At 45.1% G+C, this 24,990-nt stretch overlaps 1 protein-coding gene across 5 annotated transcripts in view; it reads right to left on the reverse strand.

The window, feature by feature from the left end:
* AJAP1 (adherens junctions associated protein 1) overlaps nucleotides 1-24,990 on the reverse strand; it is a 120,683-nt gene that overhangs the window by 14,606 nt on the left and 81,087 nt on the right. For 3 of the 5 annotated variants that reach the window (XM_081871205.1, XM_081871207.1, XM_081871206.1), the window contains exons 3-4: nucleotides 13,795-13,882; nucleotides 5,935-6,177 (exon numbers count right to left, since the gene is read on the reverse strand). In XM_081871205.1, the coding sequence (XP_081727331.1) occupies nucleotides 5,935-6,177; nucleotides 13,795-13,882 (331 nt within the window). Of the gene's footprint in view, nucleotides 1-1,276; nucleotides 1,409-5,934; nucleotides 6,178-13,794; nucleotides 13,883-24,990 lie in introns of all 5 variants that reach the window. The other 2 variants (XR_014158757.1, XR_014158758.1) reach the window with 1 other exon arrangement.

The following is a 24,990-nucleotide window of genomic DNA, read 5'->3' on the forward strand; positions in this document are numbered from 1 at the left end:
GGTGTATCCCTGGGTAATGGAACCACTGGAAGACCAGAGAAGTTCTCCCACTTCTCTCGATGCTTCAGAGACTTTAGCCAAGTTTACCCCTTGCATATGCACCTTCCCCTACTTTGCTGTGCTGTAAATCACAGCATGCAAAAACAGAATAGTTTTCTCATCTTGCTTAAGAAGCCTTGCCTCAGTTTTCTGTCTCTGGTTCACCACGAGACCGAGACACCTGAACAACTATCATTATGGATGGAGAAATGAGTCTGAAGATAAAGTTTAATGGTTGGTTGGTTGGTTGGTTGGTTGGTTTTGTGGGTGGGGTAAACTTTGTACCCCCTAAACTCCAATTTTGCTCCAAATGGCCTACTGGATGATGCTGTGAACCACCCTGAGATCTACGGATGAAGGGGGAATACAAATTAATTAATCTCTAAAAGAAGCTGAATTATCTGTGGAAGGAAGGGCGAATTTTGGAAGATGATTTTGCAAAACAAAACAAAACAAAACAAAAACCAATGCTCCCCCCCTTCTCTGACTCACCCCCTCTTCCTCTCCATCCATCTAATTCAAGGACTGAGGACCTGTAGTCCTCCAGATTTTGCTGTACTACAGCCCTCATCACCCCGAACATGGACTATGTTGGTTATCCAACAGGAGTTCCTCAACATCCTCCCACCATCACTGCTTGAATTTAGACCATGTGCTTTTGAGATGCCTGTACAATATTGTTACCCATCCTAACCTTCAAATAAAAAGGCATTTGTGTGTTCTATTACAGAAGTGGCAAAACACCAGACCCTCTCCTTGTTTCTTCATCAGACATTTTTTATAACTAAATGTTTAGGAATCCTGACTTGTAATCAATTATTACAAAACAATCTGAAGCAATAACATCAGGTAAGGAAATGAAAGCAACTCATTACAATAATTTAAATTCATCTGAAACATGCTTAATGTTAGTTGTTCCAATGCCACCTCTGCATGCAAGCAATTTCAGCCCTGCTGTGATAAGCGCCTTGCGTAACTACGATAATCTAAAACAGATTAAAAACAAAGGTTTGATAGATTAATGTAGCAGCAAATGTTTGGCGTTTGCAGAGCAAAAGTCGTGCTCGCTTTCCCTCTTTTTCTTTTTCTGCGTAAACTAGCAAGGCATTTTAATTAAAAGCATCCGGGAGCTCCCTTCGATCACAGCAGGGGTGCGATTGGAAAGTGTGGGAGGGATTTGACTGGGCGGACAGATTGGTGATTTGGGAATAAAAATGGCGGAAGAGAAGGTACGTACCAGGAAATGGACACATGGCGTCTGCCCTGCCCCCAGGAAATAAAACAGACTTCAGCTGGTCAACAGGAGATTTCAAACCATTTCTCAGACACAAAGGCCACAGGGATTAGATGCCGATCGGAGGAGGAGGGTCTGCAGCAAGCAGAAAAATCGACTGGCACGTGGCAATGTGTAACACACAGCAAGTAAATCTAGCTACGTCTGCAGCCCAAAATCAGCTTTTTCTTTTCATATTTTGAGTGGGGACAATAATTTCAAAACGATGCTTTGGATGGTTGTATTGGCTTCTGCGGGTGTTCCAAGAGGAAAGTGGAGGGTTTTTTTTGAAGGTGTGGGAGAAAACCCACTCCAGATTAAAACAAACAAAATCCCCAGTCAGTATTGCTATCCCAACTTGGGACCTGAGTGGATGCTATATCACCCATGTCGAAGGATAAAAGGTAAAGGGACCACTGACCATTAGGTCCAGTCACGGGGGTTGCGGCGCTCATCTCGCTCTATAGGCTGAGGGAGCTGGCGTTTGTCTGCAGACAGCTTCTGGGTCATGTGGCCAGCATGACTAAGCCGCTTCTGGCGAACCAGAGCAGCACACGGAAACACCGTTTACCTTCCCGCCGGAGCGGTACCTATTTATCTACTTGCACTTTGACGTGCTTTTGAACTGCTAGGTTGGCAGGAGCAGGGACCGAGCAACGGGAGCTCACCCCGTCGCGGGGCTTTGAACCGCCGACCTTCTGATCAGCAAGCCCTAGGCCACAGCGCCACCCGTGTTCCCTCTGTTGAAGGATACAGAGGCTCTAATAGCCATATTAATAACCATATAGGGCTATTAATGGCAACTGAATCCTCAATCCCTACACTGAGATGTCTCAGATACAGGGGGGAAAGTCATATTTGTATCTTATGTTGTGGTTTTGTGCTTTTCCAATGAGCTTTGCAGACACAGTCATGGGCTGTTTAAGATGCCTGCTTGATACCAGGCCAATGGCTTTTGGCCATGCAAAAAACTGAAAAGTTGTACCCTCTGATTTCCTCTGTAAAAAAATTGCAAGACCAGCAATTTTGCCAAATCTGAAAGAATTGAGCAGAGACCAATAATTCCCAACAAAGCACCACCTTCAGACAAAAATCATATTCTCTCCCCCCCCCCCCCGCTTTTTTAAAGATAGAAATAAACCACAATGAACCCTTTCCAGCCAATGCACACCTGCCAGGGAAGAATACAGAAAGAGGAGCATAAAAGTGGAAAGGCACCTGTAGGAAACGGTTCTCCACAGTTCACAGGTACAACAGGAAAACACAGACACACAGACACATAGGTACGCCCTTCACCCCCACTTCCCCAAAACTGCCACTCTGTGGCTCCCCATGCATTGGTTGGCTGCGGCTCATATTCCAGCATCACAATGACAGGCACACAATGAAATGGTTGAAAAATCCTTGCCAATCTTCTGCCCACCAGGAAGCCCACATCTTGGCACTTCAGCTAGTGTCCACAACACCCACACAGATTTCCACAAGAGTATTCCCCCCCCCCATAGATTGCAACTAATCCCCCCCAATTCCTGGGGACCCTTCAGAATCTGAGTGGTGTCCTCTTTCCCTATTTAACTTCAGTTCTAAATTTGGACCAACAGGGACAAAGCAGTGGGGTGGAGATTTCTCAGAATCTTAATTGGGTTTAGTAGATGAAGTTCAAACATGCTTCAAGTATGCAGCAAATGTTTGGTTGGAAATCTTTGCACTGATCATCAGCCAGACTTTTTGGGGACCAAGTTGCCTCTCACTCTTAAGCCAAATAAAATGATCGTAACATCGTTGGATGTACGCCAATTGCATTGGGACTTGTGGGATACTACAATATCTGTGGACAGGCAGGCAAGGTTGAACTTAAAATTGCCTTTGTGACATAGCCATCAGTTCCCAATAATCAGGTTACATCCATAACATCAAATTCTGGATGCAGTGGGTATTTTTTGCCTGGGACTCATCTGCCTGGAGTCCTCCAGATGTTGATCACCCCCTGTCTAACAACATTTGGATGGAATTGGGTTGGAAGGGTGCTTTATATCTATATATCGGGTTGGGGAACCTGTGGTCCTCCAGATATTGTAGGATGTAGGTCCCCTTCAGCCCCAAGAACATGGCCAATGTTCAGAGATTGTGGGGATTATAGTCCACCAACATCAGGGTGTGCGTGTGTGCAGGTTAGCCACTTGTGGTCTAGATATTTACAATTCTTAGAAAGTGCTCATAAGTGTTGATATGAGAATTGAACAGGAGTTCCATTCCTGCCCCCCAAACTTGCTTTTGGTAGTAGCATCAACAACAATGGCATGGGACTGCCTTCCCCAGCCTAGGACCCTCCAAATGCTTGGACTACAATTCCCATCATCCCAGACCATTGGCTGTGCTAGCTGGGACTGGTGGGAGCTGGAGTCCACCCACTTCTGTAAACGCCAAGATGGGGAAGGCTTAGTTTATGCCTCTCCTAGCAATCATCCATGTCTCCTGTGGGAGGGAGGGAGGGGATTCACAATGGATAGTCATGATTCCAGTGTCAAACACACACACACACACACACACACACACACAACACAACACAAACATTGACAAAACCCTCAGAGTTGCATGCAATTGGCCCCTAAGCAACTGAGAGTATATTTCATCATGGCTGCTTTGCTGGTCATTCAATCAGATGCACTCAACAGATTACAGGCTTCTGAGAAAATGCTTAACATTTCACACTTATGGGGCAGTATTCAACCAAGTCCTACACAGATTCAGTGAACCTAAATTACCCATGTCTATTAACTTCAGTGAGTCTACTCTGAGCAGGATTAGTGTTGAATACTACGCTCGGTGTCTATCTTGCCCTCCCATATTCAGTGTGATGAAATCTCAAGCTGGACAAAAGAATCCCCATCCCACAATCTCACATTAACCATAGTGCTTGCAAAACTTCAGTGCACATTAAGTAGAACCAGTAGAGCAAATATTGTGTGTGGGAGACAGAGGAAGGGTTGTGGGTGTGTGGGTGTGTGGGTGTATTTGTGTGTGTGTTGGGTTGTCCCAGAGATCCTTTTCAAACTGAGAAAAAGATCGTTGCAGAACGTCCTGCAAACAGGACTATTTCAGACAATAAATTTTGATGTCAAGTTTGAGGAACACACCACAAAGTGATTCCCCCACCCCTCAAACTTCAAATTGAAAAATTATCTTATTATAGTTTCTCCAGGTTTTTTGTTCCCCTTCTCACCCTATCATAGAGGTTGGAATGTAGAGAAGTGGTTTAATAGATAAGGAGTGAATAGTGACTACCATCGCTTGACACTCACTCAGAAAACTAGTCACCAAAGGGTTGTCAGTTGTTTGGATTCACCCTGAGTTACACTGAATGGAACATGAAGTTGGGAAGAGAGATCTATGATCAGCTTTCTGGATCAGCCTTGGGACAGACTAACGTAGGGCAACACTTCCTGGCAGACTATGACACACAGATTGGTTGCCTCTCTGTTTTACAATGGGGGGCATTGGGCTGTTGTCACATCTAATGCAGACACACATTGAAATCTTTGCTCTAGTGTTGAGAATTTCAACATGTACCTGGCTCAGGGTGTATAGGATAAAACTGCTGTTCAGGGTGTACATACGGGATTAGTCAGTGTGGTGCCCTCTAGAAGTTGCTGGAAACCACCTCCCATCACCCCCCCCTTGACCATTAGCTATGCTGGCTGGAAGTGTTGGAAGTTTTAGTCAGTGGAGACTGGAAACCGCTGGGACTGGGGGAGTGGAAGGTGAGGAGCCCAACATGGACTGGGAGAGTGGAAGGCGAGGAGGCCAACACTTGGAGGAACCAGAGCTAATGGCAGGCAGAGCCCGAACTAATGATAAGTAGATAGTCACTAAGGTGTAGTGGTTACAGTGTCAAGCTAAGAATTTGAAACCAGGGTTCAAATCCCCACACTCAGCCATGAGGCTCCCTGGGTGACCTGGGCCAGTCCCTGCCTCTCAGCCTAACCTAATTCATGGGGTTGTTGTGAGGATAAAAGAAAAAGGACTACATGCACCACCTTGAGGTCCTTGGAAGAAAGGTGGGACACAAATGCAATAAGTTAAATAATAACTATCATGTTGCCTCCTCCCTGCTGAGTTCTGTAAAGGCAACACTCAGACTTAGAAGGAGGGAAATGTCGGCTGGTGCCCCCTCCCCCATGGGCTGGATGCAGTTAAAGAAGGCAGGTGGTGAATGGCTGAGGGTAAGATGGGGTTGGTGGGGCAGTGCCCCATTCTCCTTAATGGGCCAACCTCTACTGGTTGAAGTCCAGCAAAAACTGGAGGGCTCCACATTGGCTACCACTGGTGTACACAGAGATGGGTGTGGTCCTTTTCAGTCAAGGTATGGGTATAAACATATAGGGGAACCATACAATTCTGTATGGACCCCTGCTTTTGCCAGCTTTTCTAAGTTTCCCTCCAGAGGGGAATGGGACGATGTGGAAGGAGGCACTTAACGGTTTTACCTTACTTGTGCTTGTGTGGGAGAGACAGACAGACAGAAAGAAAGAGAGACTCTATTTTGCTCATGAGGTCAACCACCAAATCCAATATCCACTAAATGCAAATGGATGAGTCCAGATGAGCTTCTGCTTCCTTACCTATTTCCATTGAAGGATGTTTTATAATCCCCTGGGGGAAGTATTGTCTCCTCTGCGTAGACCGGCACTGGCGTCCTCACACATTCATGGGAACACTGTAGCGTCTCATTGTAGGCCGTGAATATATCCAGGTTGCTAGGGACTCTGGCTGGGGTGAAGTCCGTCAGATTCTGACAACTCTCTTCCTGCTGGTTGATTTTACGTTGGTGGCTGTTCCTCCTCGTGTTCCCACTCTGGGCACAACTGCAGGTGGAAGAGAAGAGATTTTGAAAAAAAAGGAATGGGGTGGTCCGCCGGGAATGCGGCTCGGACACATTTAACCACATCGTAACAACTAAGCTTCAAGGGATGCAGGTGGCGCTGTGGGTTAAACCACAGAGCCTAGGGCTTGCCGATCAGAAGGTCAACGGTTCGAATCCCCACGACGGGGCGAGTTCCCATTGCTCAGTCCCTGCTCCTGCCAACCTAGCAGTTTGAAAGCACGAAGTGCAAGTAAATAAATAAGTACCGCTCCTGCAGGAAGGTAAATGGTGTTTCCGTGCACTGCTCTGGTTTGCCAGAAGCGGCTTAGTCATGCTGACCACATGACCCGGAAGCTGTATGCCAGCTCCCTCGGCCAGTATAGCAAGATGAACGCTGCAACCCCAGAGTCGTCCGCAACTGGGCCTAATGGTCAGGGGTCCCTTTACTTTTAACAACTAAGGTATTGTATTCAAGAGAGTAAGCAGTGCTCCATGTTTGGGTAGGCAAAAAAAGGACCACTATGCATTGTGATGGCCACCACCTTGGATGGCTTTAAAAAAGGATTGGAGAGAAGGCTACCAATGGCGACCAGCCATGGTGGCTATGCTCTGCCTCCAAGCTCGGAGCCACTAATGCTTATAAATATCAGTTTCTGGAAACCAGAGGGAGAGAGAGTTTTACTCAGGCTTGGGTCCAGCTTGCAGGTTTCCCACAAGTATCAGGAAGGTCACTGCGAGAAAAAGATGCTCCGGAGGGTAGGACCCGAATCATTGGATTCAAGTTACTACAAAATAAGTTCCAACTAAACATTAGAAAGAAGTTATTGATTGTAGGAGATGTTTGACAGTGGAATGGACTCCCTTTCTTGTGGTTAGAGTGGTTCAACAGTGGAACCTTTTCTCTCGGAAGGTGGTGAAGTCTCCTACATTGGATATTTTTTAAGCAGAGGTTGGGTGGCCATCTGACAGGGATTCTTTAGCTAAGATTCATTCTATTACTAGGCGCCCATTGGCCTGATCCAGAATGTTTTCCTTATGTTCTCATAAGGAATTACTTTTGTCACATGTTCAGTAAAGGAGACCCTCAGAACACCAGACCATTTGACTGAAAGGCAAACTCCCTTTAAAGTTGTCAAGGGAGTTCAGGACCTAGTCCGTCAACTGGCTCCTCCAGTTAGAACTATAACAGTGTAGAGGTGGGAGGGACTCTAGGGGTCATCCCCTCCAATCCACTGCAACGCAGGAATCAAATCTCCAGACAGCCATAATATCTAATAAGTGACCTTGGGCCAGTCATAATGCACTACTGTAAGTTTGTTGAAGGAAAGGGTGGATTAAAAACAAAATCTAAATAAATAAGGAAGAAAGATACCAGTTATGAAAAAACAACAACTTGGATTCCTGGGAGAGAAAACTTTATTATCTCCTGCTAATTATACCTGCAATTTCAAATTTAATTATTATCCTCCAGTATCTGAGTAACGTTGGCCTCTACCAAGTGATCAGGTTTCAGAACTATTTTTTGTGTGTATGTATTTATCTAGCATAATCAAATTTGAATTTTAAATGGAGGCCTTAATAAGGAAGGGAAAAATCACAGGCCTGAAGTGCACAGGGAAGAAAGCACCATGGATTTGGTATTCACCAGGATCTTTCAGCATGCAGGATACATCTTGCCACTCATGATAAACTCAAAGTCTGCCCCTTTTTAAAAAACTTGGGGGGGGGGGCAATTAACTCCCCTTTGTTATTATTCATTATGCTTTACCCTGGCTTGCTTGGCATTGCATTTCACTCTTCCTGTTTTCTGGTTTAAGTGGGAAAATATCTAAAAATTTGGAAAAATCTAAAATTACTTCCACAACATACACCAAAGTTTGATTTCTTCCACTTATCTCCCTGCACCCTGCACCATGCTAGTCAAGCATCCCTAAAATAGTGTCAAAAAGCAGTCATTGTGTTCATGCATATACACAGGGATGGGATTTCCTGAAAATTTAAATGTGAATTAAATAATAATATTTTTTGCATACATTTGAGTCACATTGTATACTGGGGTTACATTCCAAGGATAGTGCACATATGAAAAAATTGCATGCAGCCCAAATTACCCTTTTCTGGCTGGCAGGTGTGGGGAAGCCCCATGGGGAGACCTTTTTCGGTGTCTCTACTGCTTCCCCTGGCTACAGGGAACCAGACAGAGGGCCTTCTCGGTAGTGGCGCCCGCCCTGTGGAACGCCCTCCCATCAGATGTCAAAGAGATAAAGAATTACCTGACGTTCAGAAGACATCTTAAGGCAGCCCTGTTCAGGGATGTTTTTAATATGTAATGCTGTATTGTTTTTAATACTGATTGGGAGCCGCCCAGAGTGGCTGGGGAAACTCAGCCAGATGGGCGGGGTATAAATAATAAATTATTATTATTATTATTATTCCCCTCACTCCTCCACCTGTGAGCGAATGGTAGAAGGGAGGAGGAGGAGGGAGGGAAGCAGAGAGAGGAAGGCAGGCATGTCCCAAAAGGGCCAAAGAAAAAGGCTGGAATGGTTCTTGGAACGGAGTTGCAACAGAGTTTGCATAGTTGAAGTTGCATAAGTTCAGTGCGCATTAGATGTGACTCGACTGTACCACGTTATTGCCAAAAGTGGTTTACAAGTATAAAACCAATTACTAAAATAAACGAGCAAGCAAGCAGATAAACAAACAAATTTAAATCCCCAATAAAACATGGATTTCCCCCCATTTCCTGCCTCACTCTTTGATTTGGCCAAGAAGAGAATTGTTGTTACTAGATTTGCTAAAACGGCAAACGATTCTTGCACGTTATCTACACTATTATATGCATTATCATTCCTAATATTATAGCATATTTTTTATATACACACCCACTCACCAGATTTTCTAAAATAAACAACACGTAAACAGATTCACAAAGCAAACAATGCTAATTACTTTGCACAAATACCTCTGTGTATCCATAGCTGTAAAATCATGTTGCAGAATTAAAGTGACTTACGGGACTTAATCGCTTAATATATAGATATAAATATAGATATAGTTGCATATAATGTTGCATGTAATGTTCCATAAAATTGGATACATTACATAATCAGATACTACATAAAACCAGTTCCCGGTCAAACTGAAGCTTCTAACTACATTCAGCTGACCTACTACATTCCAAGCACTGATTCTTAGAAAATCATACCGTATTCCACTCTCCCTCCACAATGCTTGCGCAGGGTGTGTGGAAATGGTTTTCCCTCTCCACATTTTATCCTCCTAATACTCCTGCAAGGTAGATTGTTGTCATTTAGTCGTTTAGTCGTGTCCAACTCTTCATGACTCCATGGACCAGAGCACGCCAGGCACTCCTGTCTTCCACTACCTCCCACAGTTTGGTCAAACTCATGCTGGTAGCTTCAAAAACACTGTCCAACCATCTCGTCCTCTGTCGTCCCCTTCTCCTTGTGCCCTCAATCTTTCCCAACATCAGGGTCTTTTCCAGGGAGTCTTCTCTTCTCATGAGGTGGCCAAAGTACTGGAGCCTCAGCTTCAGGATCTGTCCTTCCAGTGAGCACTCAGGGCTGATTTCCTTCAGAATGGAGAGGTTTGATCTTCTTGCAGTCCATGGGACTCTCAAGAGTCTCCTCTAGCACCATAATTCAAAAGCATCAATTCTTTGGCGATCAGCCTTCTTTATGGTCCAGCTTTCACTTCCATACATCACTACTGGGAAAACCATAGCTTTAACTATACAGACCTTTGTTGGCAAGGTGATGTCTCTTCTTTTTAGCAAGGTAGATTATTATGAGCTATTTGGTGGCAGCCCATCCTGCATGAGTAGCCTTCCACTCTTGCAGTGCACCTTACCCTTCCTGTTTTCTCCCCCATGCAGAATCTTCTCCAAACAGATATCCAAACCTCTGGTGCTAAATATGAGATTGTAGGCATTAGGCTGCATGGGGAAGGACAGCAGACCCTCCAAGTCTCCCTATTTTCCAAGGACGTCCCTGATTTAGTGAAGCCGTCCCGGTTTCTGAATTGTTTTATTGTGTTTTTATATAGGTTGGAAGCTGCCCAGAGTGGCTGGGGCGACCCAGTAAGATGTGTGGGGCATAAATAGTAAAATTATCATTATGGAATGGGATGTCCCTATTTTCATCAGAGAAATGCCGGAGGGCATGGGAGAGGAGTGGGGAGTTACACTTTGCAAGCAGGGGTCTGTTGCATGAGCAGAATCACAGCATTGGATATGAGTCATGGTGACTGACCCAAGTTAGCTTCATGGCTGAGAAGGATTTGAACTGTAGAATCACAAAACTGTAGAGTTGGGCTGAACTCCAAAGGTCATCGAGCCCAACCCTCTGTGATGCAGGAATCACAGCTAAGGAATCCCTGACAGATGGCCACCCAACCGCTCTTTAAAAACTTCCAATGAAGGAGAGTCCACCACCTTTCAAGAGAGAACATCCCACTGGTGAACAGCTCTCACCACCAGAAAGTTCTTCCTAATGTTTAATTGGGATCACCTTTGTTGTAATTTGAATCCAATAGTTCGGGTTCTACCCTCTGCAGCAGCAGCAAGCAGGCTTGCTCCATCCTGCATATGGTAGCCCTTTAGTTATGTGCAGATGGCTCTCATATCACCTTTCAGTCTTCTCTTCTCCAGGCTAAACATCCCCTTCTCCTTCAACCATTCCTCATAAAGCTCGGTTTCCAGGCCCTTGTTCATCTTGGTTGCCCTCCTCTGCACACCTTCCAGCTTGTTCATCTTCTTCTTAAACTGTGGGGCCCAAAATTCAGGCCTCAGGGAACTTATATGTGGCAATGTTCTAGGAACACAAAGTGACGTTTTAATTTAGTTGGTTGGTTGTTTTTTTCCTGCTGCTGATTTTCCTTATAACATCCAAGCAGGATTTGAGCTCACAGATGCCTTTGATTTGGAAGATGGTTTTGGGGAAAACGCTGGCATGTTTCACCCTGGGAATTCTCCTTAATCCCTTTTGACAAGCCCAAGGGGGGCAGATGGGGCAATGGAGAGCGATCTTCCTGGATGACTTTTCCAATTTACTTGCAGTCTCTTCATCTGATTCAGCCCCCATCACTTGAGGTGAGTGTCAGAACAACCGGGACAAATTATGCCACGGAATGCCACAGGTTTGAAGCTATTAGGGAACATATTTTTCAAGCAGGGAAGAGGCCTGGGAGCAGCCTTCGAGAGAAGGAAAGCTGCACAACCGTCTAACTCCTTTCTTTCTCCCAGAGGTGCATCACATTATTAGAGTGAGTAAGGCTGACCTCAAAGTAGGTCAGATTGACTAGGAAAATAGGTAACGGCAGCAGTGCCTGGAGCTAAGACGTAACCCATTTTACTATATGCATAGTGGATGTCAGAGAAGAAAGGCCTGCAAATGAGGCTGGATGAAAACAAAAAAGCTTGGAGATGTGAGGCATGTAAAACAGTCTAGTCCTTGCAAGGCATTTAGGTGGAGGGGGGCTCTCCGCTTGAGTGCGGTCATTTCCATTAATTGATTGGGGAAATGCATAAATAAATATTTTTTTTAAAAAAACTGGGTACATGTTCCCTGAACTCATTGGAAGCTCAGAGGAGACTGAATCCTGCAAAAGAAAGATGGGGCAATTGTAACAGAAATATAGGGCAAGGCAGCAAGGGAGGGAGGATAATCTGTCCTTGGAGGATGCTTCCCCCTGTGTCTCTGCATGAGTCAGAGCTCTGGTCTTGCTTCTTCCCAAACAGGAAATGAGTCATTCTGCCTCCAGCATTCAATCAGGCACATATAGATATTTTGCTCCACCCCAGTGAGGAGGTGCCATAAAAAAAAGATTGCTCTTAGGGAAGTAAGATTGACACACACCTTGTTCTTGACACAGGGTGTTGCCCTTTAAATCTCTAGCTGCTGTAGCTCCTCCATGGGTCCCTTTGCCCATCTGCGTTCCTGTCATTTGCCATCCTCCCTCATATTTTTGTAATGATGAACAAGCCTCCTGGTGCAGCAGGGTTTTGCCAGCGCTCCAAGACAAGGCCAGCTGTGTTACTATGTCTGCTTTGCCCAAAATAATAGACCTCATAGAATCATAGAACTGTAGAGTTGGAAGAGGCCACAAGGCATTTATTATTTTTTTTGCGGGGGGAGAGAGGGCTTAGCTAGTCTAACACCCTGCAAGGTGGGAATCACAGCTAAGGAATCCCTGACAGATGTCCACCCAAACTCTGTTTAAAAACCTCCAATAAAGGAGGAGGAGGAGGAGGAGGAGGAGGAGGAGGAGGAGGAGGAGAAGGAGATGGAGACGGAGAAGGAGGAGGAGGAGTTTGGACTTCATATCCCACCTTTCACTCCCCTTAAGGAGTCTCAAAGCGGCTAACAATCTCCTTTCCCTTCCTCCCCCACAACAAACACTCTGTGAGGTGAGTGGGGCTGAGAGACTTCAGAAAAGTGTGTCTAGCCCAAGGTCACCCAGCAGCTGCATGTGGAGGAGCGGGGAAGCGAACCCGGTTCACCAGATTATGAGTCCACTTCTCCTAACCACTACAGCTGGTGGTGAAGGAGAGTTCACCACCTTTCCACTGCTAAACAGCTCTTACTATCAGAAAGTTATTGCTAACACACATACAGACAGCCACCTCACTACCACAAACACCCACCCTTCCTCCCCATTCCTGCATGGCGGTAGGGAGAGTCCATCCTTCCCATCACACTGCCCAGCATATCAGCTCTGGGAACAGTGGTCAAGGAGGAGGCATGCAGTGGGTTCACAGTATCTTAGTCTGTAACAATCTCCCCATTAGCTGCTCTGCCCAGTTAATTGGCACTGAGGACAGCTGAGGAGCATTCCCATCTGAGCACTTCAGCCAATCATCTGGGCAGTGGGGAATGTAGAATGGGTCGTGGAGGTCCCTGAAGTCAGTCAAGGGCTGCACGAGGTCTACATCCCTCAGATCACACATATGGATCTTCAGGAAATCAAATCAAAGGGAAGAACGTGTTCTGACCACCCAAAGAGAGGAGGAGTCCTCCCCACAATTCCATGCAGTTTGATGCCGAAGGGTGGTCAAAGACTAGGAGACTAGAAAGCAAATCAATGACTTAGCAGAGAAATAATGAAGAAACCATGGCCTGGTCCAGATTTTTGCACTGTCTCTTAAGAAAATCAGATGGGCCTGCTGGATCAGGTGAATGGCCCATCTAGTCCAGCATCCTGTTCTCACAGTGGCCAACTAGAGGCCTATAGGAAGCGCACCATCATAACCCAAGCACAAAAGCACTCTCCCCCTCCCGCATTTTCCTGCAACTGCAATTCAGAAGCATTCCTGCCTGTGACAGTAGAAGTAGGACATGACCATCGTAGCTATTAGCCTTTGATAGCTTTGTACTCCATGAATTTGTCCAATCCCCTTTGAAAGCCTTCTTAGTCTTCTTCAAATTAAACAACCCAAGTCTCATCAAATTTTATTCACGGGACTTGCTTTCCATACCACTGGCTAAGGTTCAGGTTGTGATTGACTCGCCTTAGTAGCCCAGTATCCTCAGCTGCTACACAGTTCCCCCTTTTCAGCCCACATACAGGCCAAACTCATGTGGTGGAAGATCCTTACCAATTTTTTAAGACGAGCGTCGTTATCAGAGCAGCAATGACCATGATGAGGGAGACGGTGATGGTGATAATCTGATGGACGGCCAGACCTGTAGAGGAAATAAAAATAAAGGGAGAATGGAGATGTATACTGGAAGCAAAAGAAATCTTGAATATGCAGTGAGTGAACCAACCTCTACAAGCACCTAGACCCGAGTGGGATGGGATGTCCAAGCTTCTGCTTGGGCCATCAACAGTGGAGGCTGGTCCATTGTGGTGACACCAGCCTGTCTGTCCTCATGAAAATGGGGCATTTTAAAGATGGGAGATGTTGGTTTTTGTCTATTGTTTTATTTCATAATGATAATTTTTTATCTTATTATTCTAAGTTCTTATCTACCCTTCATCCTAAGGTCCCAGGGTGGGTTAAAACAATTCAAAATACGCCATTGAAGTATATTCTTTTACTTATTTATTTATCTAACATTCTTATCCTGCCTTTCTCCCAAGCTGGGATTCAAGATGGCTTCCACCATTTATTTTCTGCTGCTAATGAGGAACGGCCAAAGGAGCTGGGTATGTCTAGCCTGGAGAAATGAAGACTGGTAGATGATATGAGAGCTATCTTCAGATATCTAAAGGGCCGTGCCATGGAAGATGGAGAAAGCTTCTTTTCTGCTGCTGCTGCAGTGCAGGATCTGAACCAATGGAATAAAAAAAAAATGAAATCACAGCTAAGCATTAAGAATAACTTTCTGGCAGTAAGAGCTGTTTGACAATGGAATAGATGGCCTTTGGAGGGTGCTGGGCTCTTCTTCATGAGAAGTATTTAAACAGGGGTTGGATAGCCATCTGCCTTGAGCTGTGATTCCTGCAATGCTGTCGGCTGGACTGGATGACACTTGGGGTCCATTTGAACTCTGCAGGTCTATGATTCTATTTTAAAACATTATAACATGCAAAATTATATATATATAAATGTTAGAAACAGCAGTTTAAAATCCAGTTCGCCATGACAGCAACCCAGCGATCAGCATCATCTGCACCTTTATTTCCAAAGGCGTGTCTGAACAGGAGGGTCTTAGCCTGCCAGTCGAAGGAAAAACAAAGAAGACTTAATTCTAGTTTTAGTTTGATCCTGAGCCACCAAGTGTTTCTTTATGGCATAAACACAGCATCTGTGCTTCTGTTTGTAATGGACCCTGTGAGTTCAAACCCTGCATCCAGCCTTGCTAGGGCATGGGGGTTGTAGGTGTGCTGTCTATGGGGGCCTAGACCTTGTCCTCTACAAATTGTTCCAAGAGGGATTCTTCATAGATGAGAATAGACAGAGGGTCCCATGTTGTTGTTGTTGTTGTTTAGTCATTTAGTAGTGTTCGACTCTTCATGACCCCATGGACCAGAGCACTCCAGGCACTCCTGTCTTCCACTGCCTCCCACAGTTTGGTCAAACTCATATATTTTAAAAAAAACTTATTTATTGATATTAATTCATAGCTATACAAAAATACAAACCCATTACGACGTATTTTTTTTATAATATTCTAAGATAAAATGGCCGCTTAGTCTAAAAAAGAAGAAAGTCAAAAAGAAGAAAAGACAGAAAGACAGAAAGACAGAAAGACAGAAAGCAAGAGGAGAGAAAAGGAAAACCCTCTTTTGGCAGTGCGTCCCAGACTTGATTCCCCCACATTTTGTAAGAAGGAGAAATCCAAGACAGGGTTAGCTCAGAGGAAGCAGGTATCACACTTCGCAGCTTCAAACCAGTCACCCTCTGCAGCTGATGGCTGTTGTGACATGCCTTAACTTCCGAGGATATTTCCTGTGCCATTCAGGCAGAGAAGTGTCATAATAGAGAGCAGCTATTTTGCTACTTGTGTCTTTCTTTGTCTTGCCGCAGAGGGCCACTGTCGGCAAGAGTCATTCATGTTGATTAACTCCTCTCTGGGCCATCAGCGATACTATATGATCAGCTTAACACAGACAATTGGAGCAATCTCAGTCCCAGAGAGCACTAGAGCATTGCCCAATCTTCTACTGCTTAGGTTTTCAGGTAGAAGCTAGCCATTTCAGTTGGATCAAATTGTTACCCACCCCTCAAAAATCTATTCCTCTTCACTGCCATTATTTCCTCTCTCTTTTTCAGATGATACTTATTTTATTTATTTACTGCATTTATATACCAACCCATTTCTCCAAGGAGCTCAAGGTGACATATACCCCTCATTTAATTCCCACAACAACCCTGTGAGGTAGGTTAGGCTGAGAGGCAGTGAGGGGCCCCCAAGGTCAAACAGTGAGCTTCATGGCTGAGTAGGGATTTGAACCCTGGTCTCTCCTGGTCCTAGACCAATGCATCGCAACACTCAAAAATAAGACAGCTGTAAGCTGCCTTCTCTCAAGCTCAAACTTGGGACCTTCAGATTATGAGACTGATGCACTGCCTCCTGTGCGCAACTTTTATGGCTGCTTCTTATGCCTTCTTGCATTAGTCACATTGATAGTTCCACACACTTGGCCATCATAACACTGTATAGTCAACTGGAGCTGCCTGCATTATGACATACTGAAGGCAAGTGAGGGCAATGGTTTAGGGTAATTGAGGGCCATGGTGAGTGATGTCAATCTCAGTATACCACCTTTTTTTCTCTTCTTGCAATGTGTGCTGGGAAAAAGTCACTGAAGAAAGGAAGTGTTGTTTGCAACTGATGAAAATTTTCTTTCGGTTGTAACTGATCACTCCCTGTCCTGTTACACAGGTGCAGAAGAGAGTGAAAGGAAGGGTCAGCAGCAGTGATTAATTGTAAGAAGCCCACAATCAGGACCCAAGTGCAAGAGCACTCCAGTATACCTGAAGGAGCGTCTCCACCCCTATCGTTCTGCCCGGGCACTGAGGTCCATCTCTGAAGGCCTTCTGGTGGTTCCCTCACTGCGAGAAGCCAAGTCAATCAATCAAACCTTTATTGCATTAGCATACAGCCATAGCAGGATAAAAATAAATAAATAAAAATGCTAGAGACAAACAACCAAACAAAATTCAAAGCGATATTACTGCGAATGTATATAAAGCATATAATGGCCCCAAAATAGGCTCGGGACATTAGGTTAAAAAGGTAATAAAAGAATTAAGACAGGTCCAGGTCTAGGACACACTACCCCGTCAGAGTAGCCCTGAGTTTCAAGGCCTGCACTATAAAGATTGCCACCCCACGTGTAACTTGGGGATTTGCGTCCACAAGAAGCGATTTCAAACAGTCTTCCTTAGATGTGATGGTGGACGGGATCAAGAGGAGGAGCTTAGTTCTTATTAGCTCATAAATAGGGCAGTAGAAAAAGAAATGTATGAAGTCCTCTACTTCATTCATTGTGCATGGACGTAGACTCTGAGTAATAGGGGTCTTAGAGTAAATCCCCTGCAGGAAGGCCGTGGGTATAGAATGGAAACGGGCCATGGTAAACGCTCTTCTCAAATTGGGCTCCGTCAGGTCTATCAAGTAGTTGGCAAGTGATCTTACCACTTTCACTTTAGGGAGCCACATGGAGAGGCGAGCTGTGGTGGACTGTGCCCGGTCCATGGCCTCGTCTCTAGTAAGAATCCAGGCCCGGATTTTATGTTGATCCCAAGCTGACAGCGTGTCCAGATCTGGGAGGGAGTAGCGTGCAGTAATAGTCTCCATGGCCTTGGACCATTTATTGCTGTGAGAACAAGTTAAAAAGGCTTGCCTGGCTAAAAGGGAACCTGGGGCTTTGATTAATTTACAATAAAAACTAATAATTCTAATGTGGGCTCTTGCAACAATGGAGGGGAGGCCCAGCTCTGTTCTTAACTGTGCAGCAACCGAGCCCTTGGGGAGGCCCAGTACCTTTCGTGCAAAGGAGTTTTGTAGAAACTCGAGCCGTTGTAGTGTTTTTAAATTCCACCCCCAGATTTCAACCCCATACAGTAGCATCGGGAGGACTTTGCTGATAAATGCTTTTCTGATTGGTGGAACCAACTGGCCGCCTTTTGCATAGAAGAATTTCTCCAAAGCTTTGATGGTTCTACGGGCAGCCAGGATGGACATATTTAGGTGAGCTGACCAGCTAAGCCCATACTGAAAAGTGATACCCAAATACTTGAATGCTGAACAATATTCAATAGAGTGGCCCTCAAAATTCCAGAATGGAGAAGCCAAGTTACAGGGAACCAGGCAGAGGGCCTTCTCGGTAGTGGCACCCACCCTGTGGAACGCCCTCCCACCAGATGTCAAAGAGAACAACAACTACCAGACTTTTAGAAGACATCTGAAGGCAGCCCTGTTTAGGGAAGCTTTTAATGTTTAACAGACCACTGTATTTTAATATTTTGTTGGAAGCCGCCCAGAGTGGCTGGGAAAACCCAGCCAGATGGGTGGGGTATAAATAATATATTAGTAGTAGTAGTAGTAGTATCATCCTTTTCTGTGGTATCCAGCAACTGGTTATCATAAGCATACAGCCTCCAGCCAAAGTATCATCACCATGACTAGTAGCCACTGATAGCCTTTATGTCCTTGAATTGGTCTAATTACTTTCTCTAATAACCATTTGTCTAAACGATGATTTGTCTAAATGACTCAGCCCCCAAATACCCAATAGACCTCCTCCTTCCCCACAGAGCCTCCCAAGTGCTAAGATTGGCAGAGGGGGCCCTCTTGGTAGCTCTTCAACCATCAGAAGCTCAGGGTGATGATGGCTCAGGAGAGGTATGTCTGGCACCTTTGTAATTCAGCTTTCAGCAAATGCTGAAGATGCACCTGAGATGGATATCTCTAAGACCCTTGGGAGGTGGTGGACTATCATTCACAGAAAGTTTCTAAACAGAGGTTGGATAGCCATCTTTCAAAGCTCCTTTAGCTGTGATGCCTGTATTACAAGGGGGTTGGACTTAATGACCCTTGTGATCCCTTCCAACTCCATGATTCTGTGACCCACCTTATTTCTTTTAATTTTCATTTTTGTAACTGTTTTTAACATGGTATAATATTGTGTTTTTATATCCGTGCTGTGTTTTAATTGCTGTGACCTGCCCTGGGATCTTAGGGTGAAGGGTGGATGATAAACTGTAACAAGAAGAGGAAGAAGAGGAAGAACCATAGAGTTGCCCGGATAGCTCAGTCAGTTGAGCACATGACACACAATCTCAAAGTTGTGAGTTCGAGCCCCACATTGGGCAAAAGATTATTGCATTACAGGAAGTGGATTAGATGTCCCTTGTGGTCCCTTTCAACTATAATTCTATGATACAATACCTAATAATAAGTTCCCAACAGCCTTGCCAATGACTAATACCTACACCACCTAGGCAATTGGGTGATGTTGGTAGTAGTAGCTGAGATCCCTGCAAATTCCAGCAAGCAGAGATGCCTCTTAGGAAGCACCATGGTCCCTTCTGCCAAGACGCATCACAAGTATCAATCAAAGGCTCAGAGATGCGGATGCTGGCAATCTCATATAATAAAAGCCAAGGTCACCTTTGTTAGCGTGAGTCACTGAGATGACTGCTGCCAAGCTGTTTGGGTAATGATAGCTGCAACTGACTCTTTATTTTCTTGCTCTCCTTCAAGTTGTTTTGTTAGGTCGGGTAGTCTAGAGGAATAACAGGCGACTCAGACACGTACAGAACATAACACTGCTAGGAATGGGGCTCCAGAGAAGGTAACTACAGTCAGGGGCTACGAGAGCAGAACCACTGACCACCAGAGAATTTGCCAAGGCCATCAGAGCTCCCTAGCTATCAGGGAAGAAAATAATAATAATTTGGGGGGAAAATATGATTTTCAAGGGGGTTGCTAGGACTTTTCAGCATGAAGCTCAGTATTTTCAGCAAAAAGTTCTGGATTCGGACCTCTGATCCAGATTAGGGAACATTTCAGTTCTCTCAGTTTTTCATCTCTACAGCCTTAAATTTACTTCTTCATATTTCTGCAGCCATTTGTGAAATTTCTTTTTTAAAAAAAAAAAAAAAATCCTCCTGAAAATTCATTGGCTTTTCGGTGCAAATTTCTCCTAATGAACAGATTTTTTTTGTCTGAATTTTGTTTTGACAAACAGGCAGATTTTTGCGAGTGATATAGTGCATTTTGAAAGTTGTTTTTCACAGATACAGTGGTACCTTGGGTTACAGACGCTTCAGGTTACAGACTCCGCTAACCCAGAAATAGTACCTCGGGTTAAGAAATAGTACCTTGGGTTAAGAAGAACTTTGCTTCAGAATGAGAACAGAAATCGTGTGGCGGTGGCGCAGTGGCAGTGGGAGGCCCCATTAGCTAAAGTTAAGGTTAAGAAGAGTTTCAGGTTAAGAATGGACCTCCAGAACGAATTAAGTTCTTAACCCGAGGTACCACTATATCTCCATTGGTATGCATGTTTTCCCCTAATACATGCACTTTTTCAGACATTATTTGGTTGGAACATGTCATTGCAAAATTAAGATACATGCAGGTTTTGAAGGATGGCTGTGTTTTGGTTCTCATACTGTTTTGGAGAGCGCAAAGTTGATAAAATTACCTTTCGATGCAAACTGGATAGCTCAGAAGCAGAGGCAGTAATGCTTCTGAATACCAGTATCTGGAAGCCACAGGAGGGGAAGAGTGCTCTTGTGCTTGTGCTCTTGTGGCCACTGTGAGAACAGGATGCTAGACTTCTTATGCTCTTCTGGGATGTGGTCTTAGTCATGACACTGCTCCCTGAGCCCACCCAGTTATTACATTTTTTTATATTGTTATGATGATTTAGTGATAGTTCCTTTTTAAAAGTTCTTTAAAAACTTAGTTGTAAATCACCTAGAGCAGGCACTTCCAACTCCCAAGAAACTGTGATCTACTCCCAGTATAAAAACACTGTTGCAGAGCTTTTTTTAGGGGGGAGAAAGCCTATATGGGGGGGGGGCAAATCACTCACCTAATACAGCATTGCTACTGTAAACAACCAGACTCCAGTAACAGAATGAACTCACCACCACAAACAGGAAAAAATTAACGCCCATTTGACACAACACTGAAACACAGAGAAAGCGGGGGGGGGGAGGGCAGAGCCTTTCCCTGCTTTTCTTTTCTTTCACAGCAATCGCTACTGGGCATCCCTGACCTAGAGATTGCCCTATATAAAGCAACTATATAACTAGCTAATACAAAATTCTACTCAGAGCAGAATCATTTAAATAAATGGAATTCACTAACATGCCCGGTAACATTCACTAACATTCTGTCATTCTGTGATTCTATGATCATGTCCATTAATTTCAGTTCTTCTACTCCTATTTGAACTTGGTTGGATAGAATTCAACAACATCATCAACATCAACAACAACAACACTTCCATAAACAGGAGCAGCATACCAGATGCTGTGGGCAAGCAAAAGTGACGACTTCCGTCTTCATATTCTACTTGTGAACTTCCTAGACACTTCTGCTGCCCACTGTTGGGAGCAGGTTACTAGGACTGAATGACAAGATGTGCCAGATTGACTGGGGTCCCACTATCAAATATAATTGTTGGTCTCTCATCAACATTTTGATAGCCTCTCCTCTCTTCCTCTCCCTTCTGGAAACACATACATTAATATATTTTTTACAGCAGCACATTTTGCCTTTTTATCGCTTTAATTGAACATAATGCCAGGCGCAGCCAGCCAGATCAGCAACTGTCCATAAAATCCTCTATTTGTTTCCAAAGCTGAGGGAGGAATGACACGTTCCATCTCAGCCTCATGCCTTTAAAGTCTGGCAGCTGCCTATGCCAGTCTCAGCCAGGAGGGAACAATTTGCAAGATTGGAGTTTTGAGCAAAAGGAGAGTGTTTAACTCTATCCTCTGCAACTCCCTCCAGCCCTATATTTACATTGCAAATCCCTTATGGGTGGAAAACATTTGGAAGGTGGAGGGTAGGATTTGCAGAAGGGGTAATGGCAGACAGGAGAAAGGTCTCTCCACTGCAAATTGCAAATATCTCAGATGGTTTTAAAAGCACAAAGCAGAAATCAAAGGTGTGGTTTTGCGCTACTACAGGGCACAGGGACTCCCAACTCCCATCAGCTCTTGCCAGCATGGTGATTGGTCAGGGAATGATGGGAAATGTAGTCCAACATGTGGAGGACCACAAGCTGAGCACCTTACCAGTAGTACTTACTCTCCTGCAATAGACATCTGGTTGGCCATTGTGAGAACAGGATGTTGGGCTAGATAAGCCTTTGACCAGATCCAGCAAAGCTCTTCTAGTATTCCTAAGGGTTCAGTTTTGGAGAAATGGCTTATAATGGCAGTGAGGGACTGCTCACACTAAGGAAAAGCCCTGCTGGATCAGGCTGAATGATTATTTAGTCTTGCATCCTGTTCTCTCAGTGGCCAAACAGATGTCTCTTCTGGGAAGCCCACAAGCAAGACCCGAATACAAGAGCACCCTCCCCTCCAGTAATTGGGATTCAGAAGCATTGCTGCCTCCTCCCCCTAAGCCACCAGTTGTGTTGATGGCCTCAGTGACACATTCACAGCAGTGGAAGTCTGACTGGTGTCACTCATTCTCTCCTGAATGCCTCTAGAAAGGATAGTGGAAGGGATAGCATTAGCCTCTTCTCCCTTCCAGAACTACTGAAGGAGTCAAACTGCAGCCCAACTAAAATGCCTTGGCCCCTCTGTATCAGATACTGAACTGGGAGTTGGGTTTGTGGTTTGCCCTCATAATATGGCCTTAAAAACAGTGTGAGAAAGAACAGAGGTGGCAGGGGGAGGGTGGTGATGTGTTTGCAAACCATTTCCCGCACTGGCTCCCGGTGGAGTACAGGGTCAGGCTTAAGGTGCTGGTTTTGACCTTTAAAGCCCTATGCGGCCTAGGACCCATGTACCTATGGGACCACCTCTCCTGGTATGCCCCGCAGAGGACCTTAAGATCCACAAATAACAACACTTTGGAGGTCCCGAGCCTCAAGGAGGTTAGATTGGTTTCAACTAGGGCCAGGGCCTTTTCAGCACTGGCCCCAATGTGGTGGAATGCTCTGTCACAAGAGACTAGGGCCCTGCGGGACTTGACATCTTTCCGCAGGGCCTGCAAGACAGAGCTGTTCTGCCTGGCCTCTGGTTTGGACTTGGTCTGACTCTTATGTTTCCCTCCCTTTATGGTTTTGATCTATGGGCTACTTTTAAAATGAGGCTGCATTTTTAATTGCATTTTAACCTGTATTTTAAATTGGTCCCCCCCCCCATTATGTTTTTACTGTAATTTTACTGGTGTTGGCTGCCCTGAGCCCAGCTCTGGCCAGGGAGGGTGGGCTATAAATAAAATTTATTATTATTATAAGAAGAAGAAACCATAAGGCAGCTCTAGAGAATGCAAATGTGTGTCTTTTCAGAGAAGGCGTGCAGTTCTGGAAGACATGGAAATGCAGCTTGGCCATTTTGCCATGAGGGCTGGCTTGGGTGTCCTGATCGCTTTGCTCAGCCTCCATGCTTGGAGGCAGTAATGCTTCTGAATACCAGTTGCTGGAAACAGCGGGAGGGGAGAGGGCTCTTGTGCTTGAATCCTGCTTCTAGGTTACCCATATGGTTGGCCACTGTGAGAACAGGATGCTGGACTAAATGGGTCATTGGCCTGATCCAGCAGGCTCTTCTTATGTTCTTTCATGGCCATGCCTTCGGCTGCTTGGGATAATTGTTGCTTTAATGCTCTCCCTTTGATGAGATATGGCATTTGCCGCTGTTCCACCAAAAGACCTTCCCCCTGGGAACTGCTGCCCAGGAGCTTGAAAGAGTCGCAGTGGGGAAGATATTGCCTTTCAGCTTCCAAACGGGTGTCCATTTTCCTTCCAGCTCTCAAAGCAACCTAGCAATTTCCTCAAGCTTTCCTCAGTCCATGGAGACTTTAATGAGCCACTGAGATAACCACTCTCCTCCTGCTGCCAGGCTGCATTAAAACCCCAGTCGGCTAGCAGCTGGACCCTAACTTAGCTTGGAGGTGTTTCTCTGTTTACAGATGAGGCTCTTCCGCTCTTGTACTCCTGGGAGTAAATTAAACCAGGAGATTTGACACAGCTTTGAGCCTGGCATGTACCGCGAAAGGCTGCATAAAAAGCAAAAAGGTGTTTCAGAAGTTCTGAGCGTTAACAAGATTTACCTTGAGACATTACTCGTCACTTTGAGAGCTGGAAGCATAACTGCAGCATCAATTTGCCTGCCCTGCAGTTCCAGGGACCTTCCACCACCACCACCATCTGTATTAAGAACATAAGAAGAGGTCTGCTGCATCAGGTCAGTGGCCGATCTAGTCCAGGATCCTGTTCTTACAGCAGCCAACCAGATTGCTGTAGGTAGGGTTGCCATATTTCAAAAAGCAAAAGCAAAATTCCTGACACCCGCTAAGCTGTTGAGCTGGGTTTGGGTTTTTTTAGGAAGATAACCAAGATGGTTGAGCTCCCCCCAAAACCTACCCCCCAAAATAGTGATGTTAAACTTTTGGAGCTGTTTTCACTGCTTTTTCCATTGTACAGTGGTACCTCAGGTTAAGTACTTAATTCGTTCCAGAGGTCCGTACTTAACCTGAAACTGTTTTTAACCTGAAGCACCACTTTAGCTAATGGAGCCTCCTGCTGCTGCCGCGCCGCCGGAGCACGATTTCTGTTCTCATCCTGAAGCAAAGTTTTTAACCTGAAGCACTATTTCTGGGTGTTAGCGGAGTCTGTAACCTGAAGCGGATGTAACTTGAAGCATATGTAACCCGAGGTACCACTGTATTGCCATACATCCGGGTTTTCCCTGACGTTTTGCGGATTCAGCAAATCCCCCCCGACAGTTTTCACACCCGAAAACCAGGACATGTCAAAACCAGAACGTATGGCAAGCCTAGCTGTAGGAAACCCACAAACAGGACCTGTGTACAAGGCCACTCTCCCCTCCTGTGGTTTCCAGCAACTGAAATTCAGAAGCCTTCCTGTCTCCGACCACAGAGGCAGAGCATAGCTATCATGGCCAGTAGCCATCAGCAGAATTCTCCTCCATGAATTTGTCCAATCCTCTTTTGAAGGCATTCAATTTGTACCCACCCAATTCTACACCATGACCCCAAGCATTGGGCCAAACTTTCTGCTGAGCTCTCAATCTGACACCTCCGAATCAGAAGCAGTTATGGAAAACAAACCCCCCTGCTTGTGTTTCCATCACACACCCCTGTCTTCTACGTCTCCCACCAGCACTACCCAGTGACTGAATGTA

The sequence above is a fragment of the Podarcis erhardii genome (genome assembly GCF_964252035.2).
Source record: "Podarcis erhardii genome assembly, chromosome: 7".
Taxonomy (NCBI): domain Eukaryota; kingdom Metazoa; phylum Chordata; class Lepidosauria; order Squamata; family Lacertidae; genus Podarcis; species Podarcis erhardii.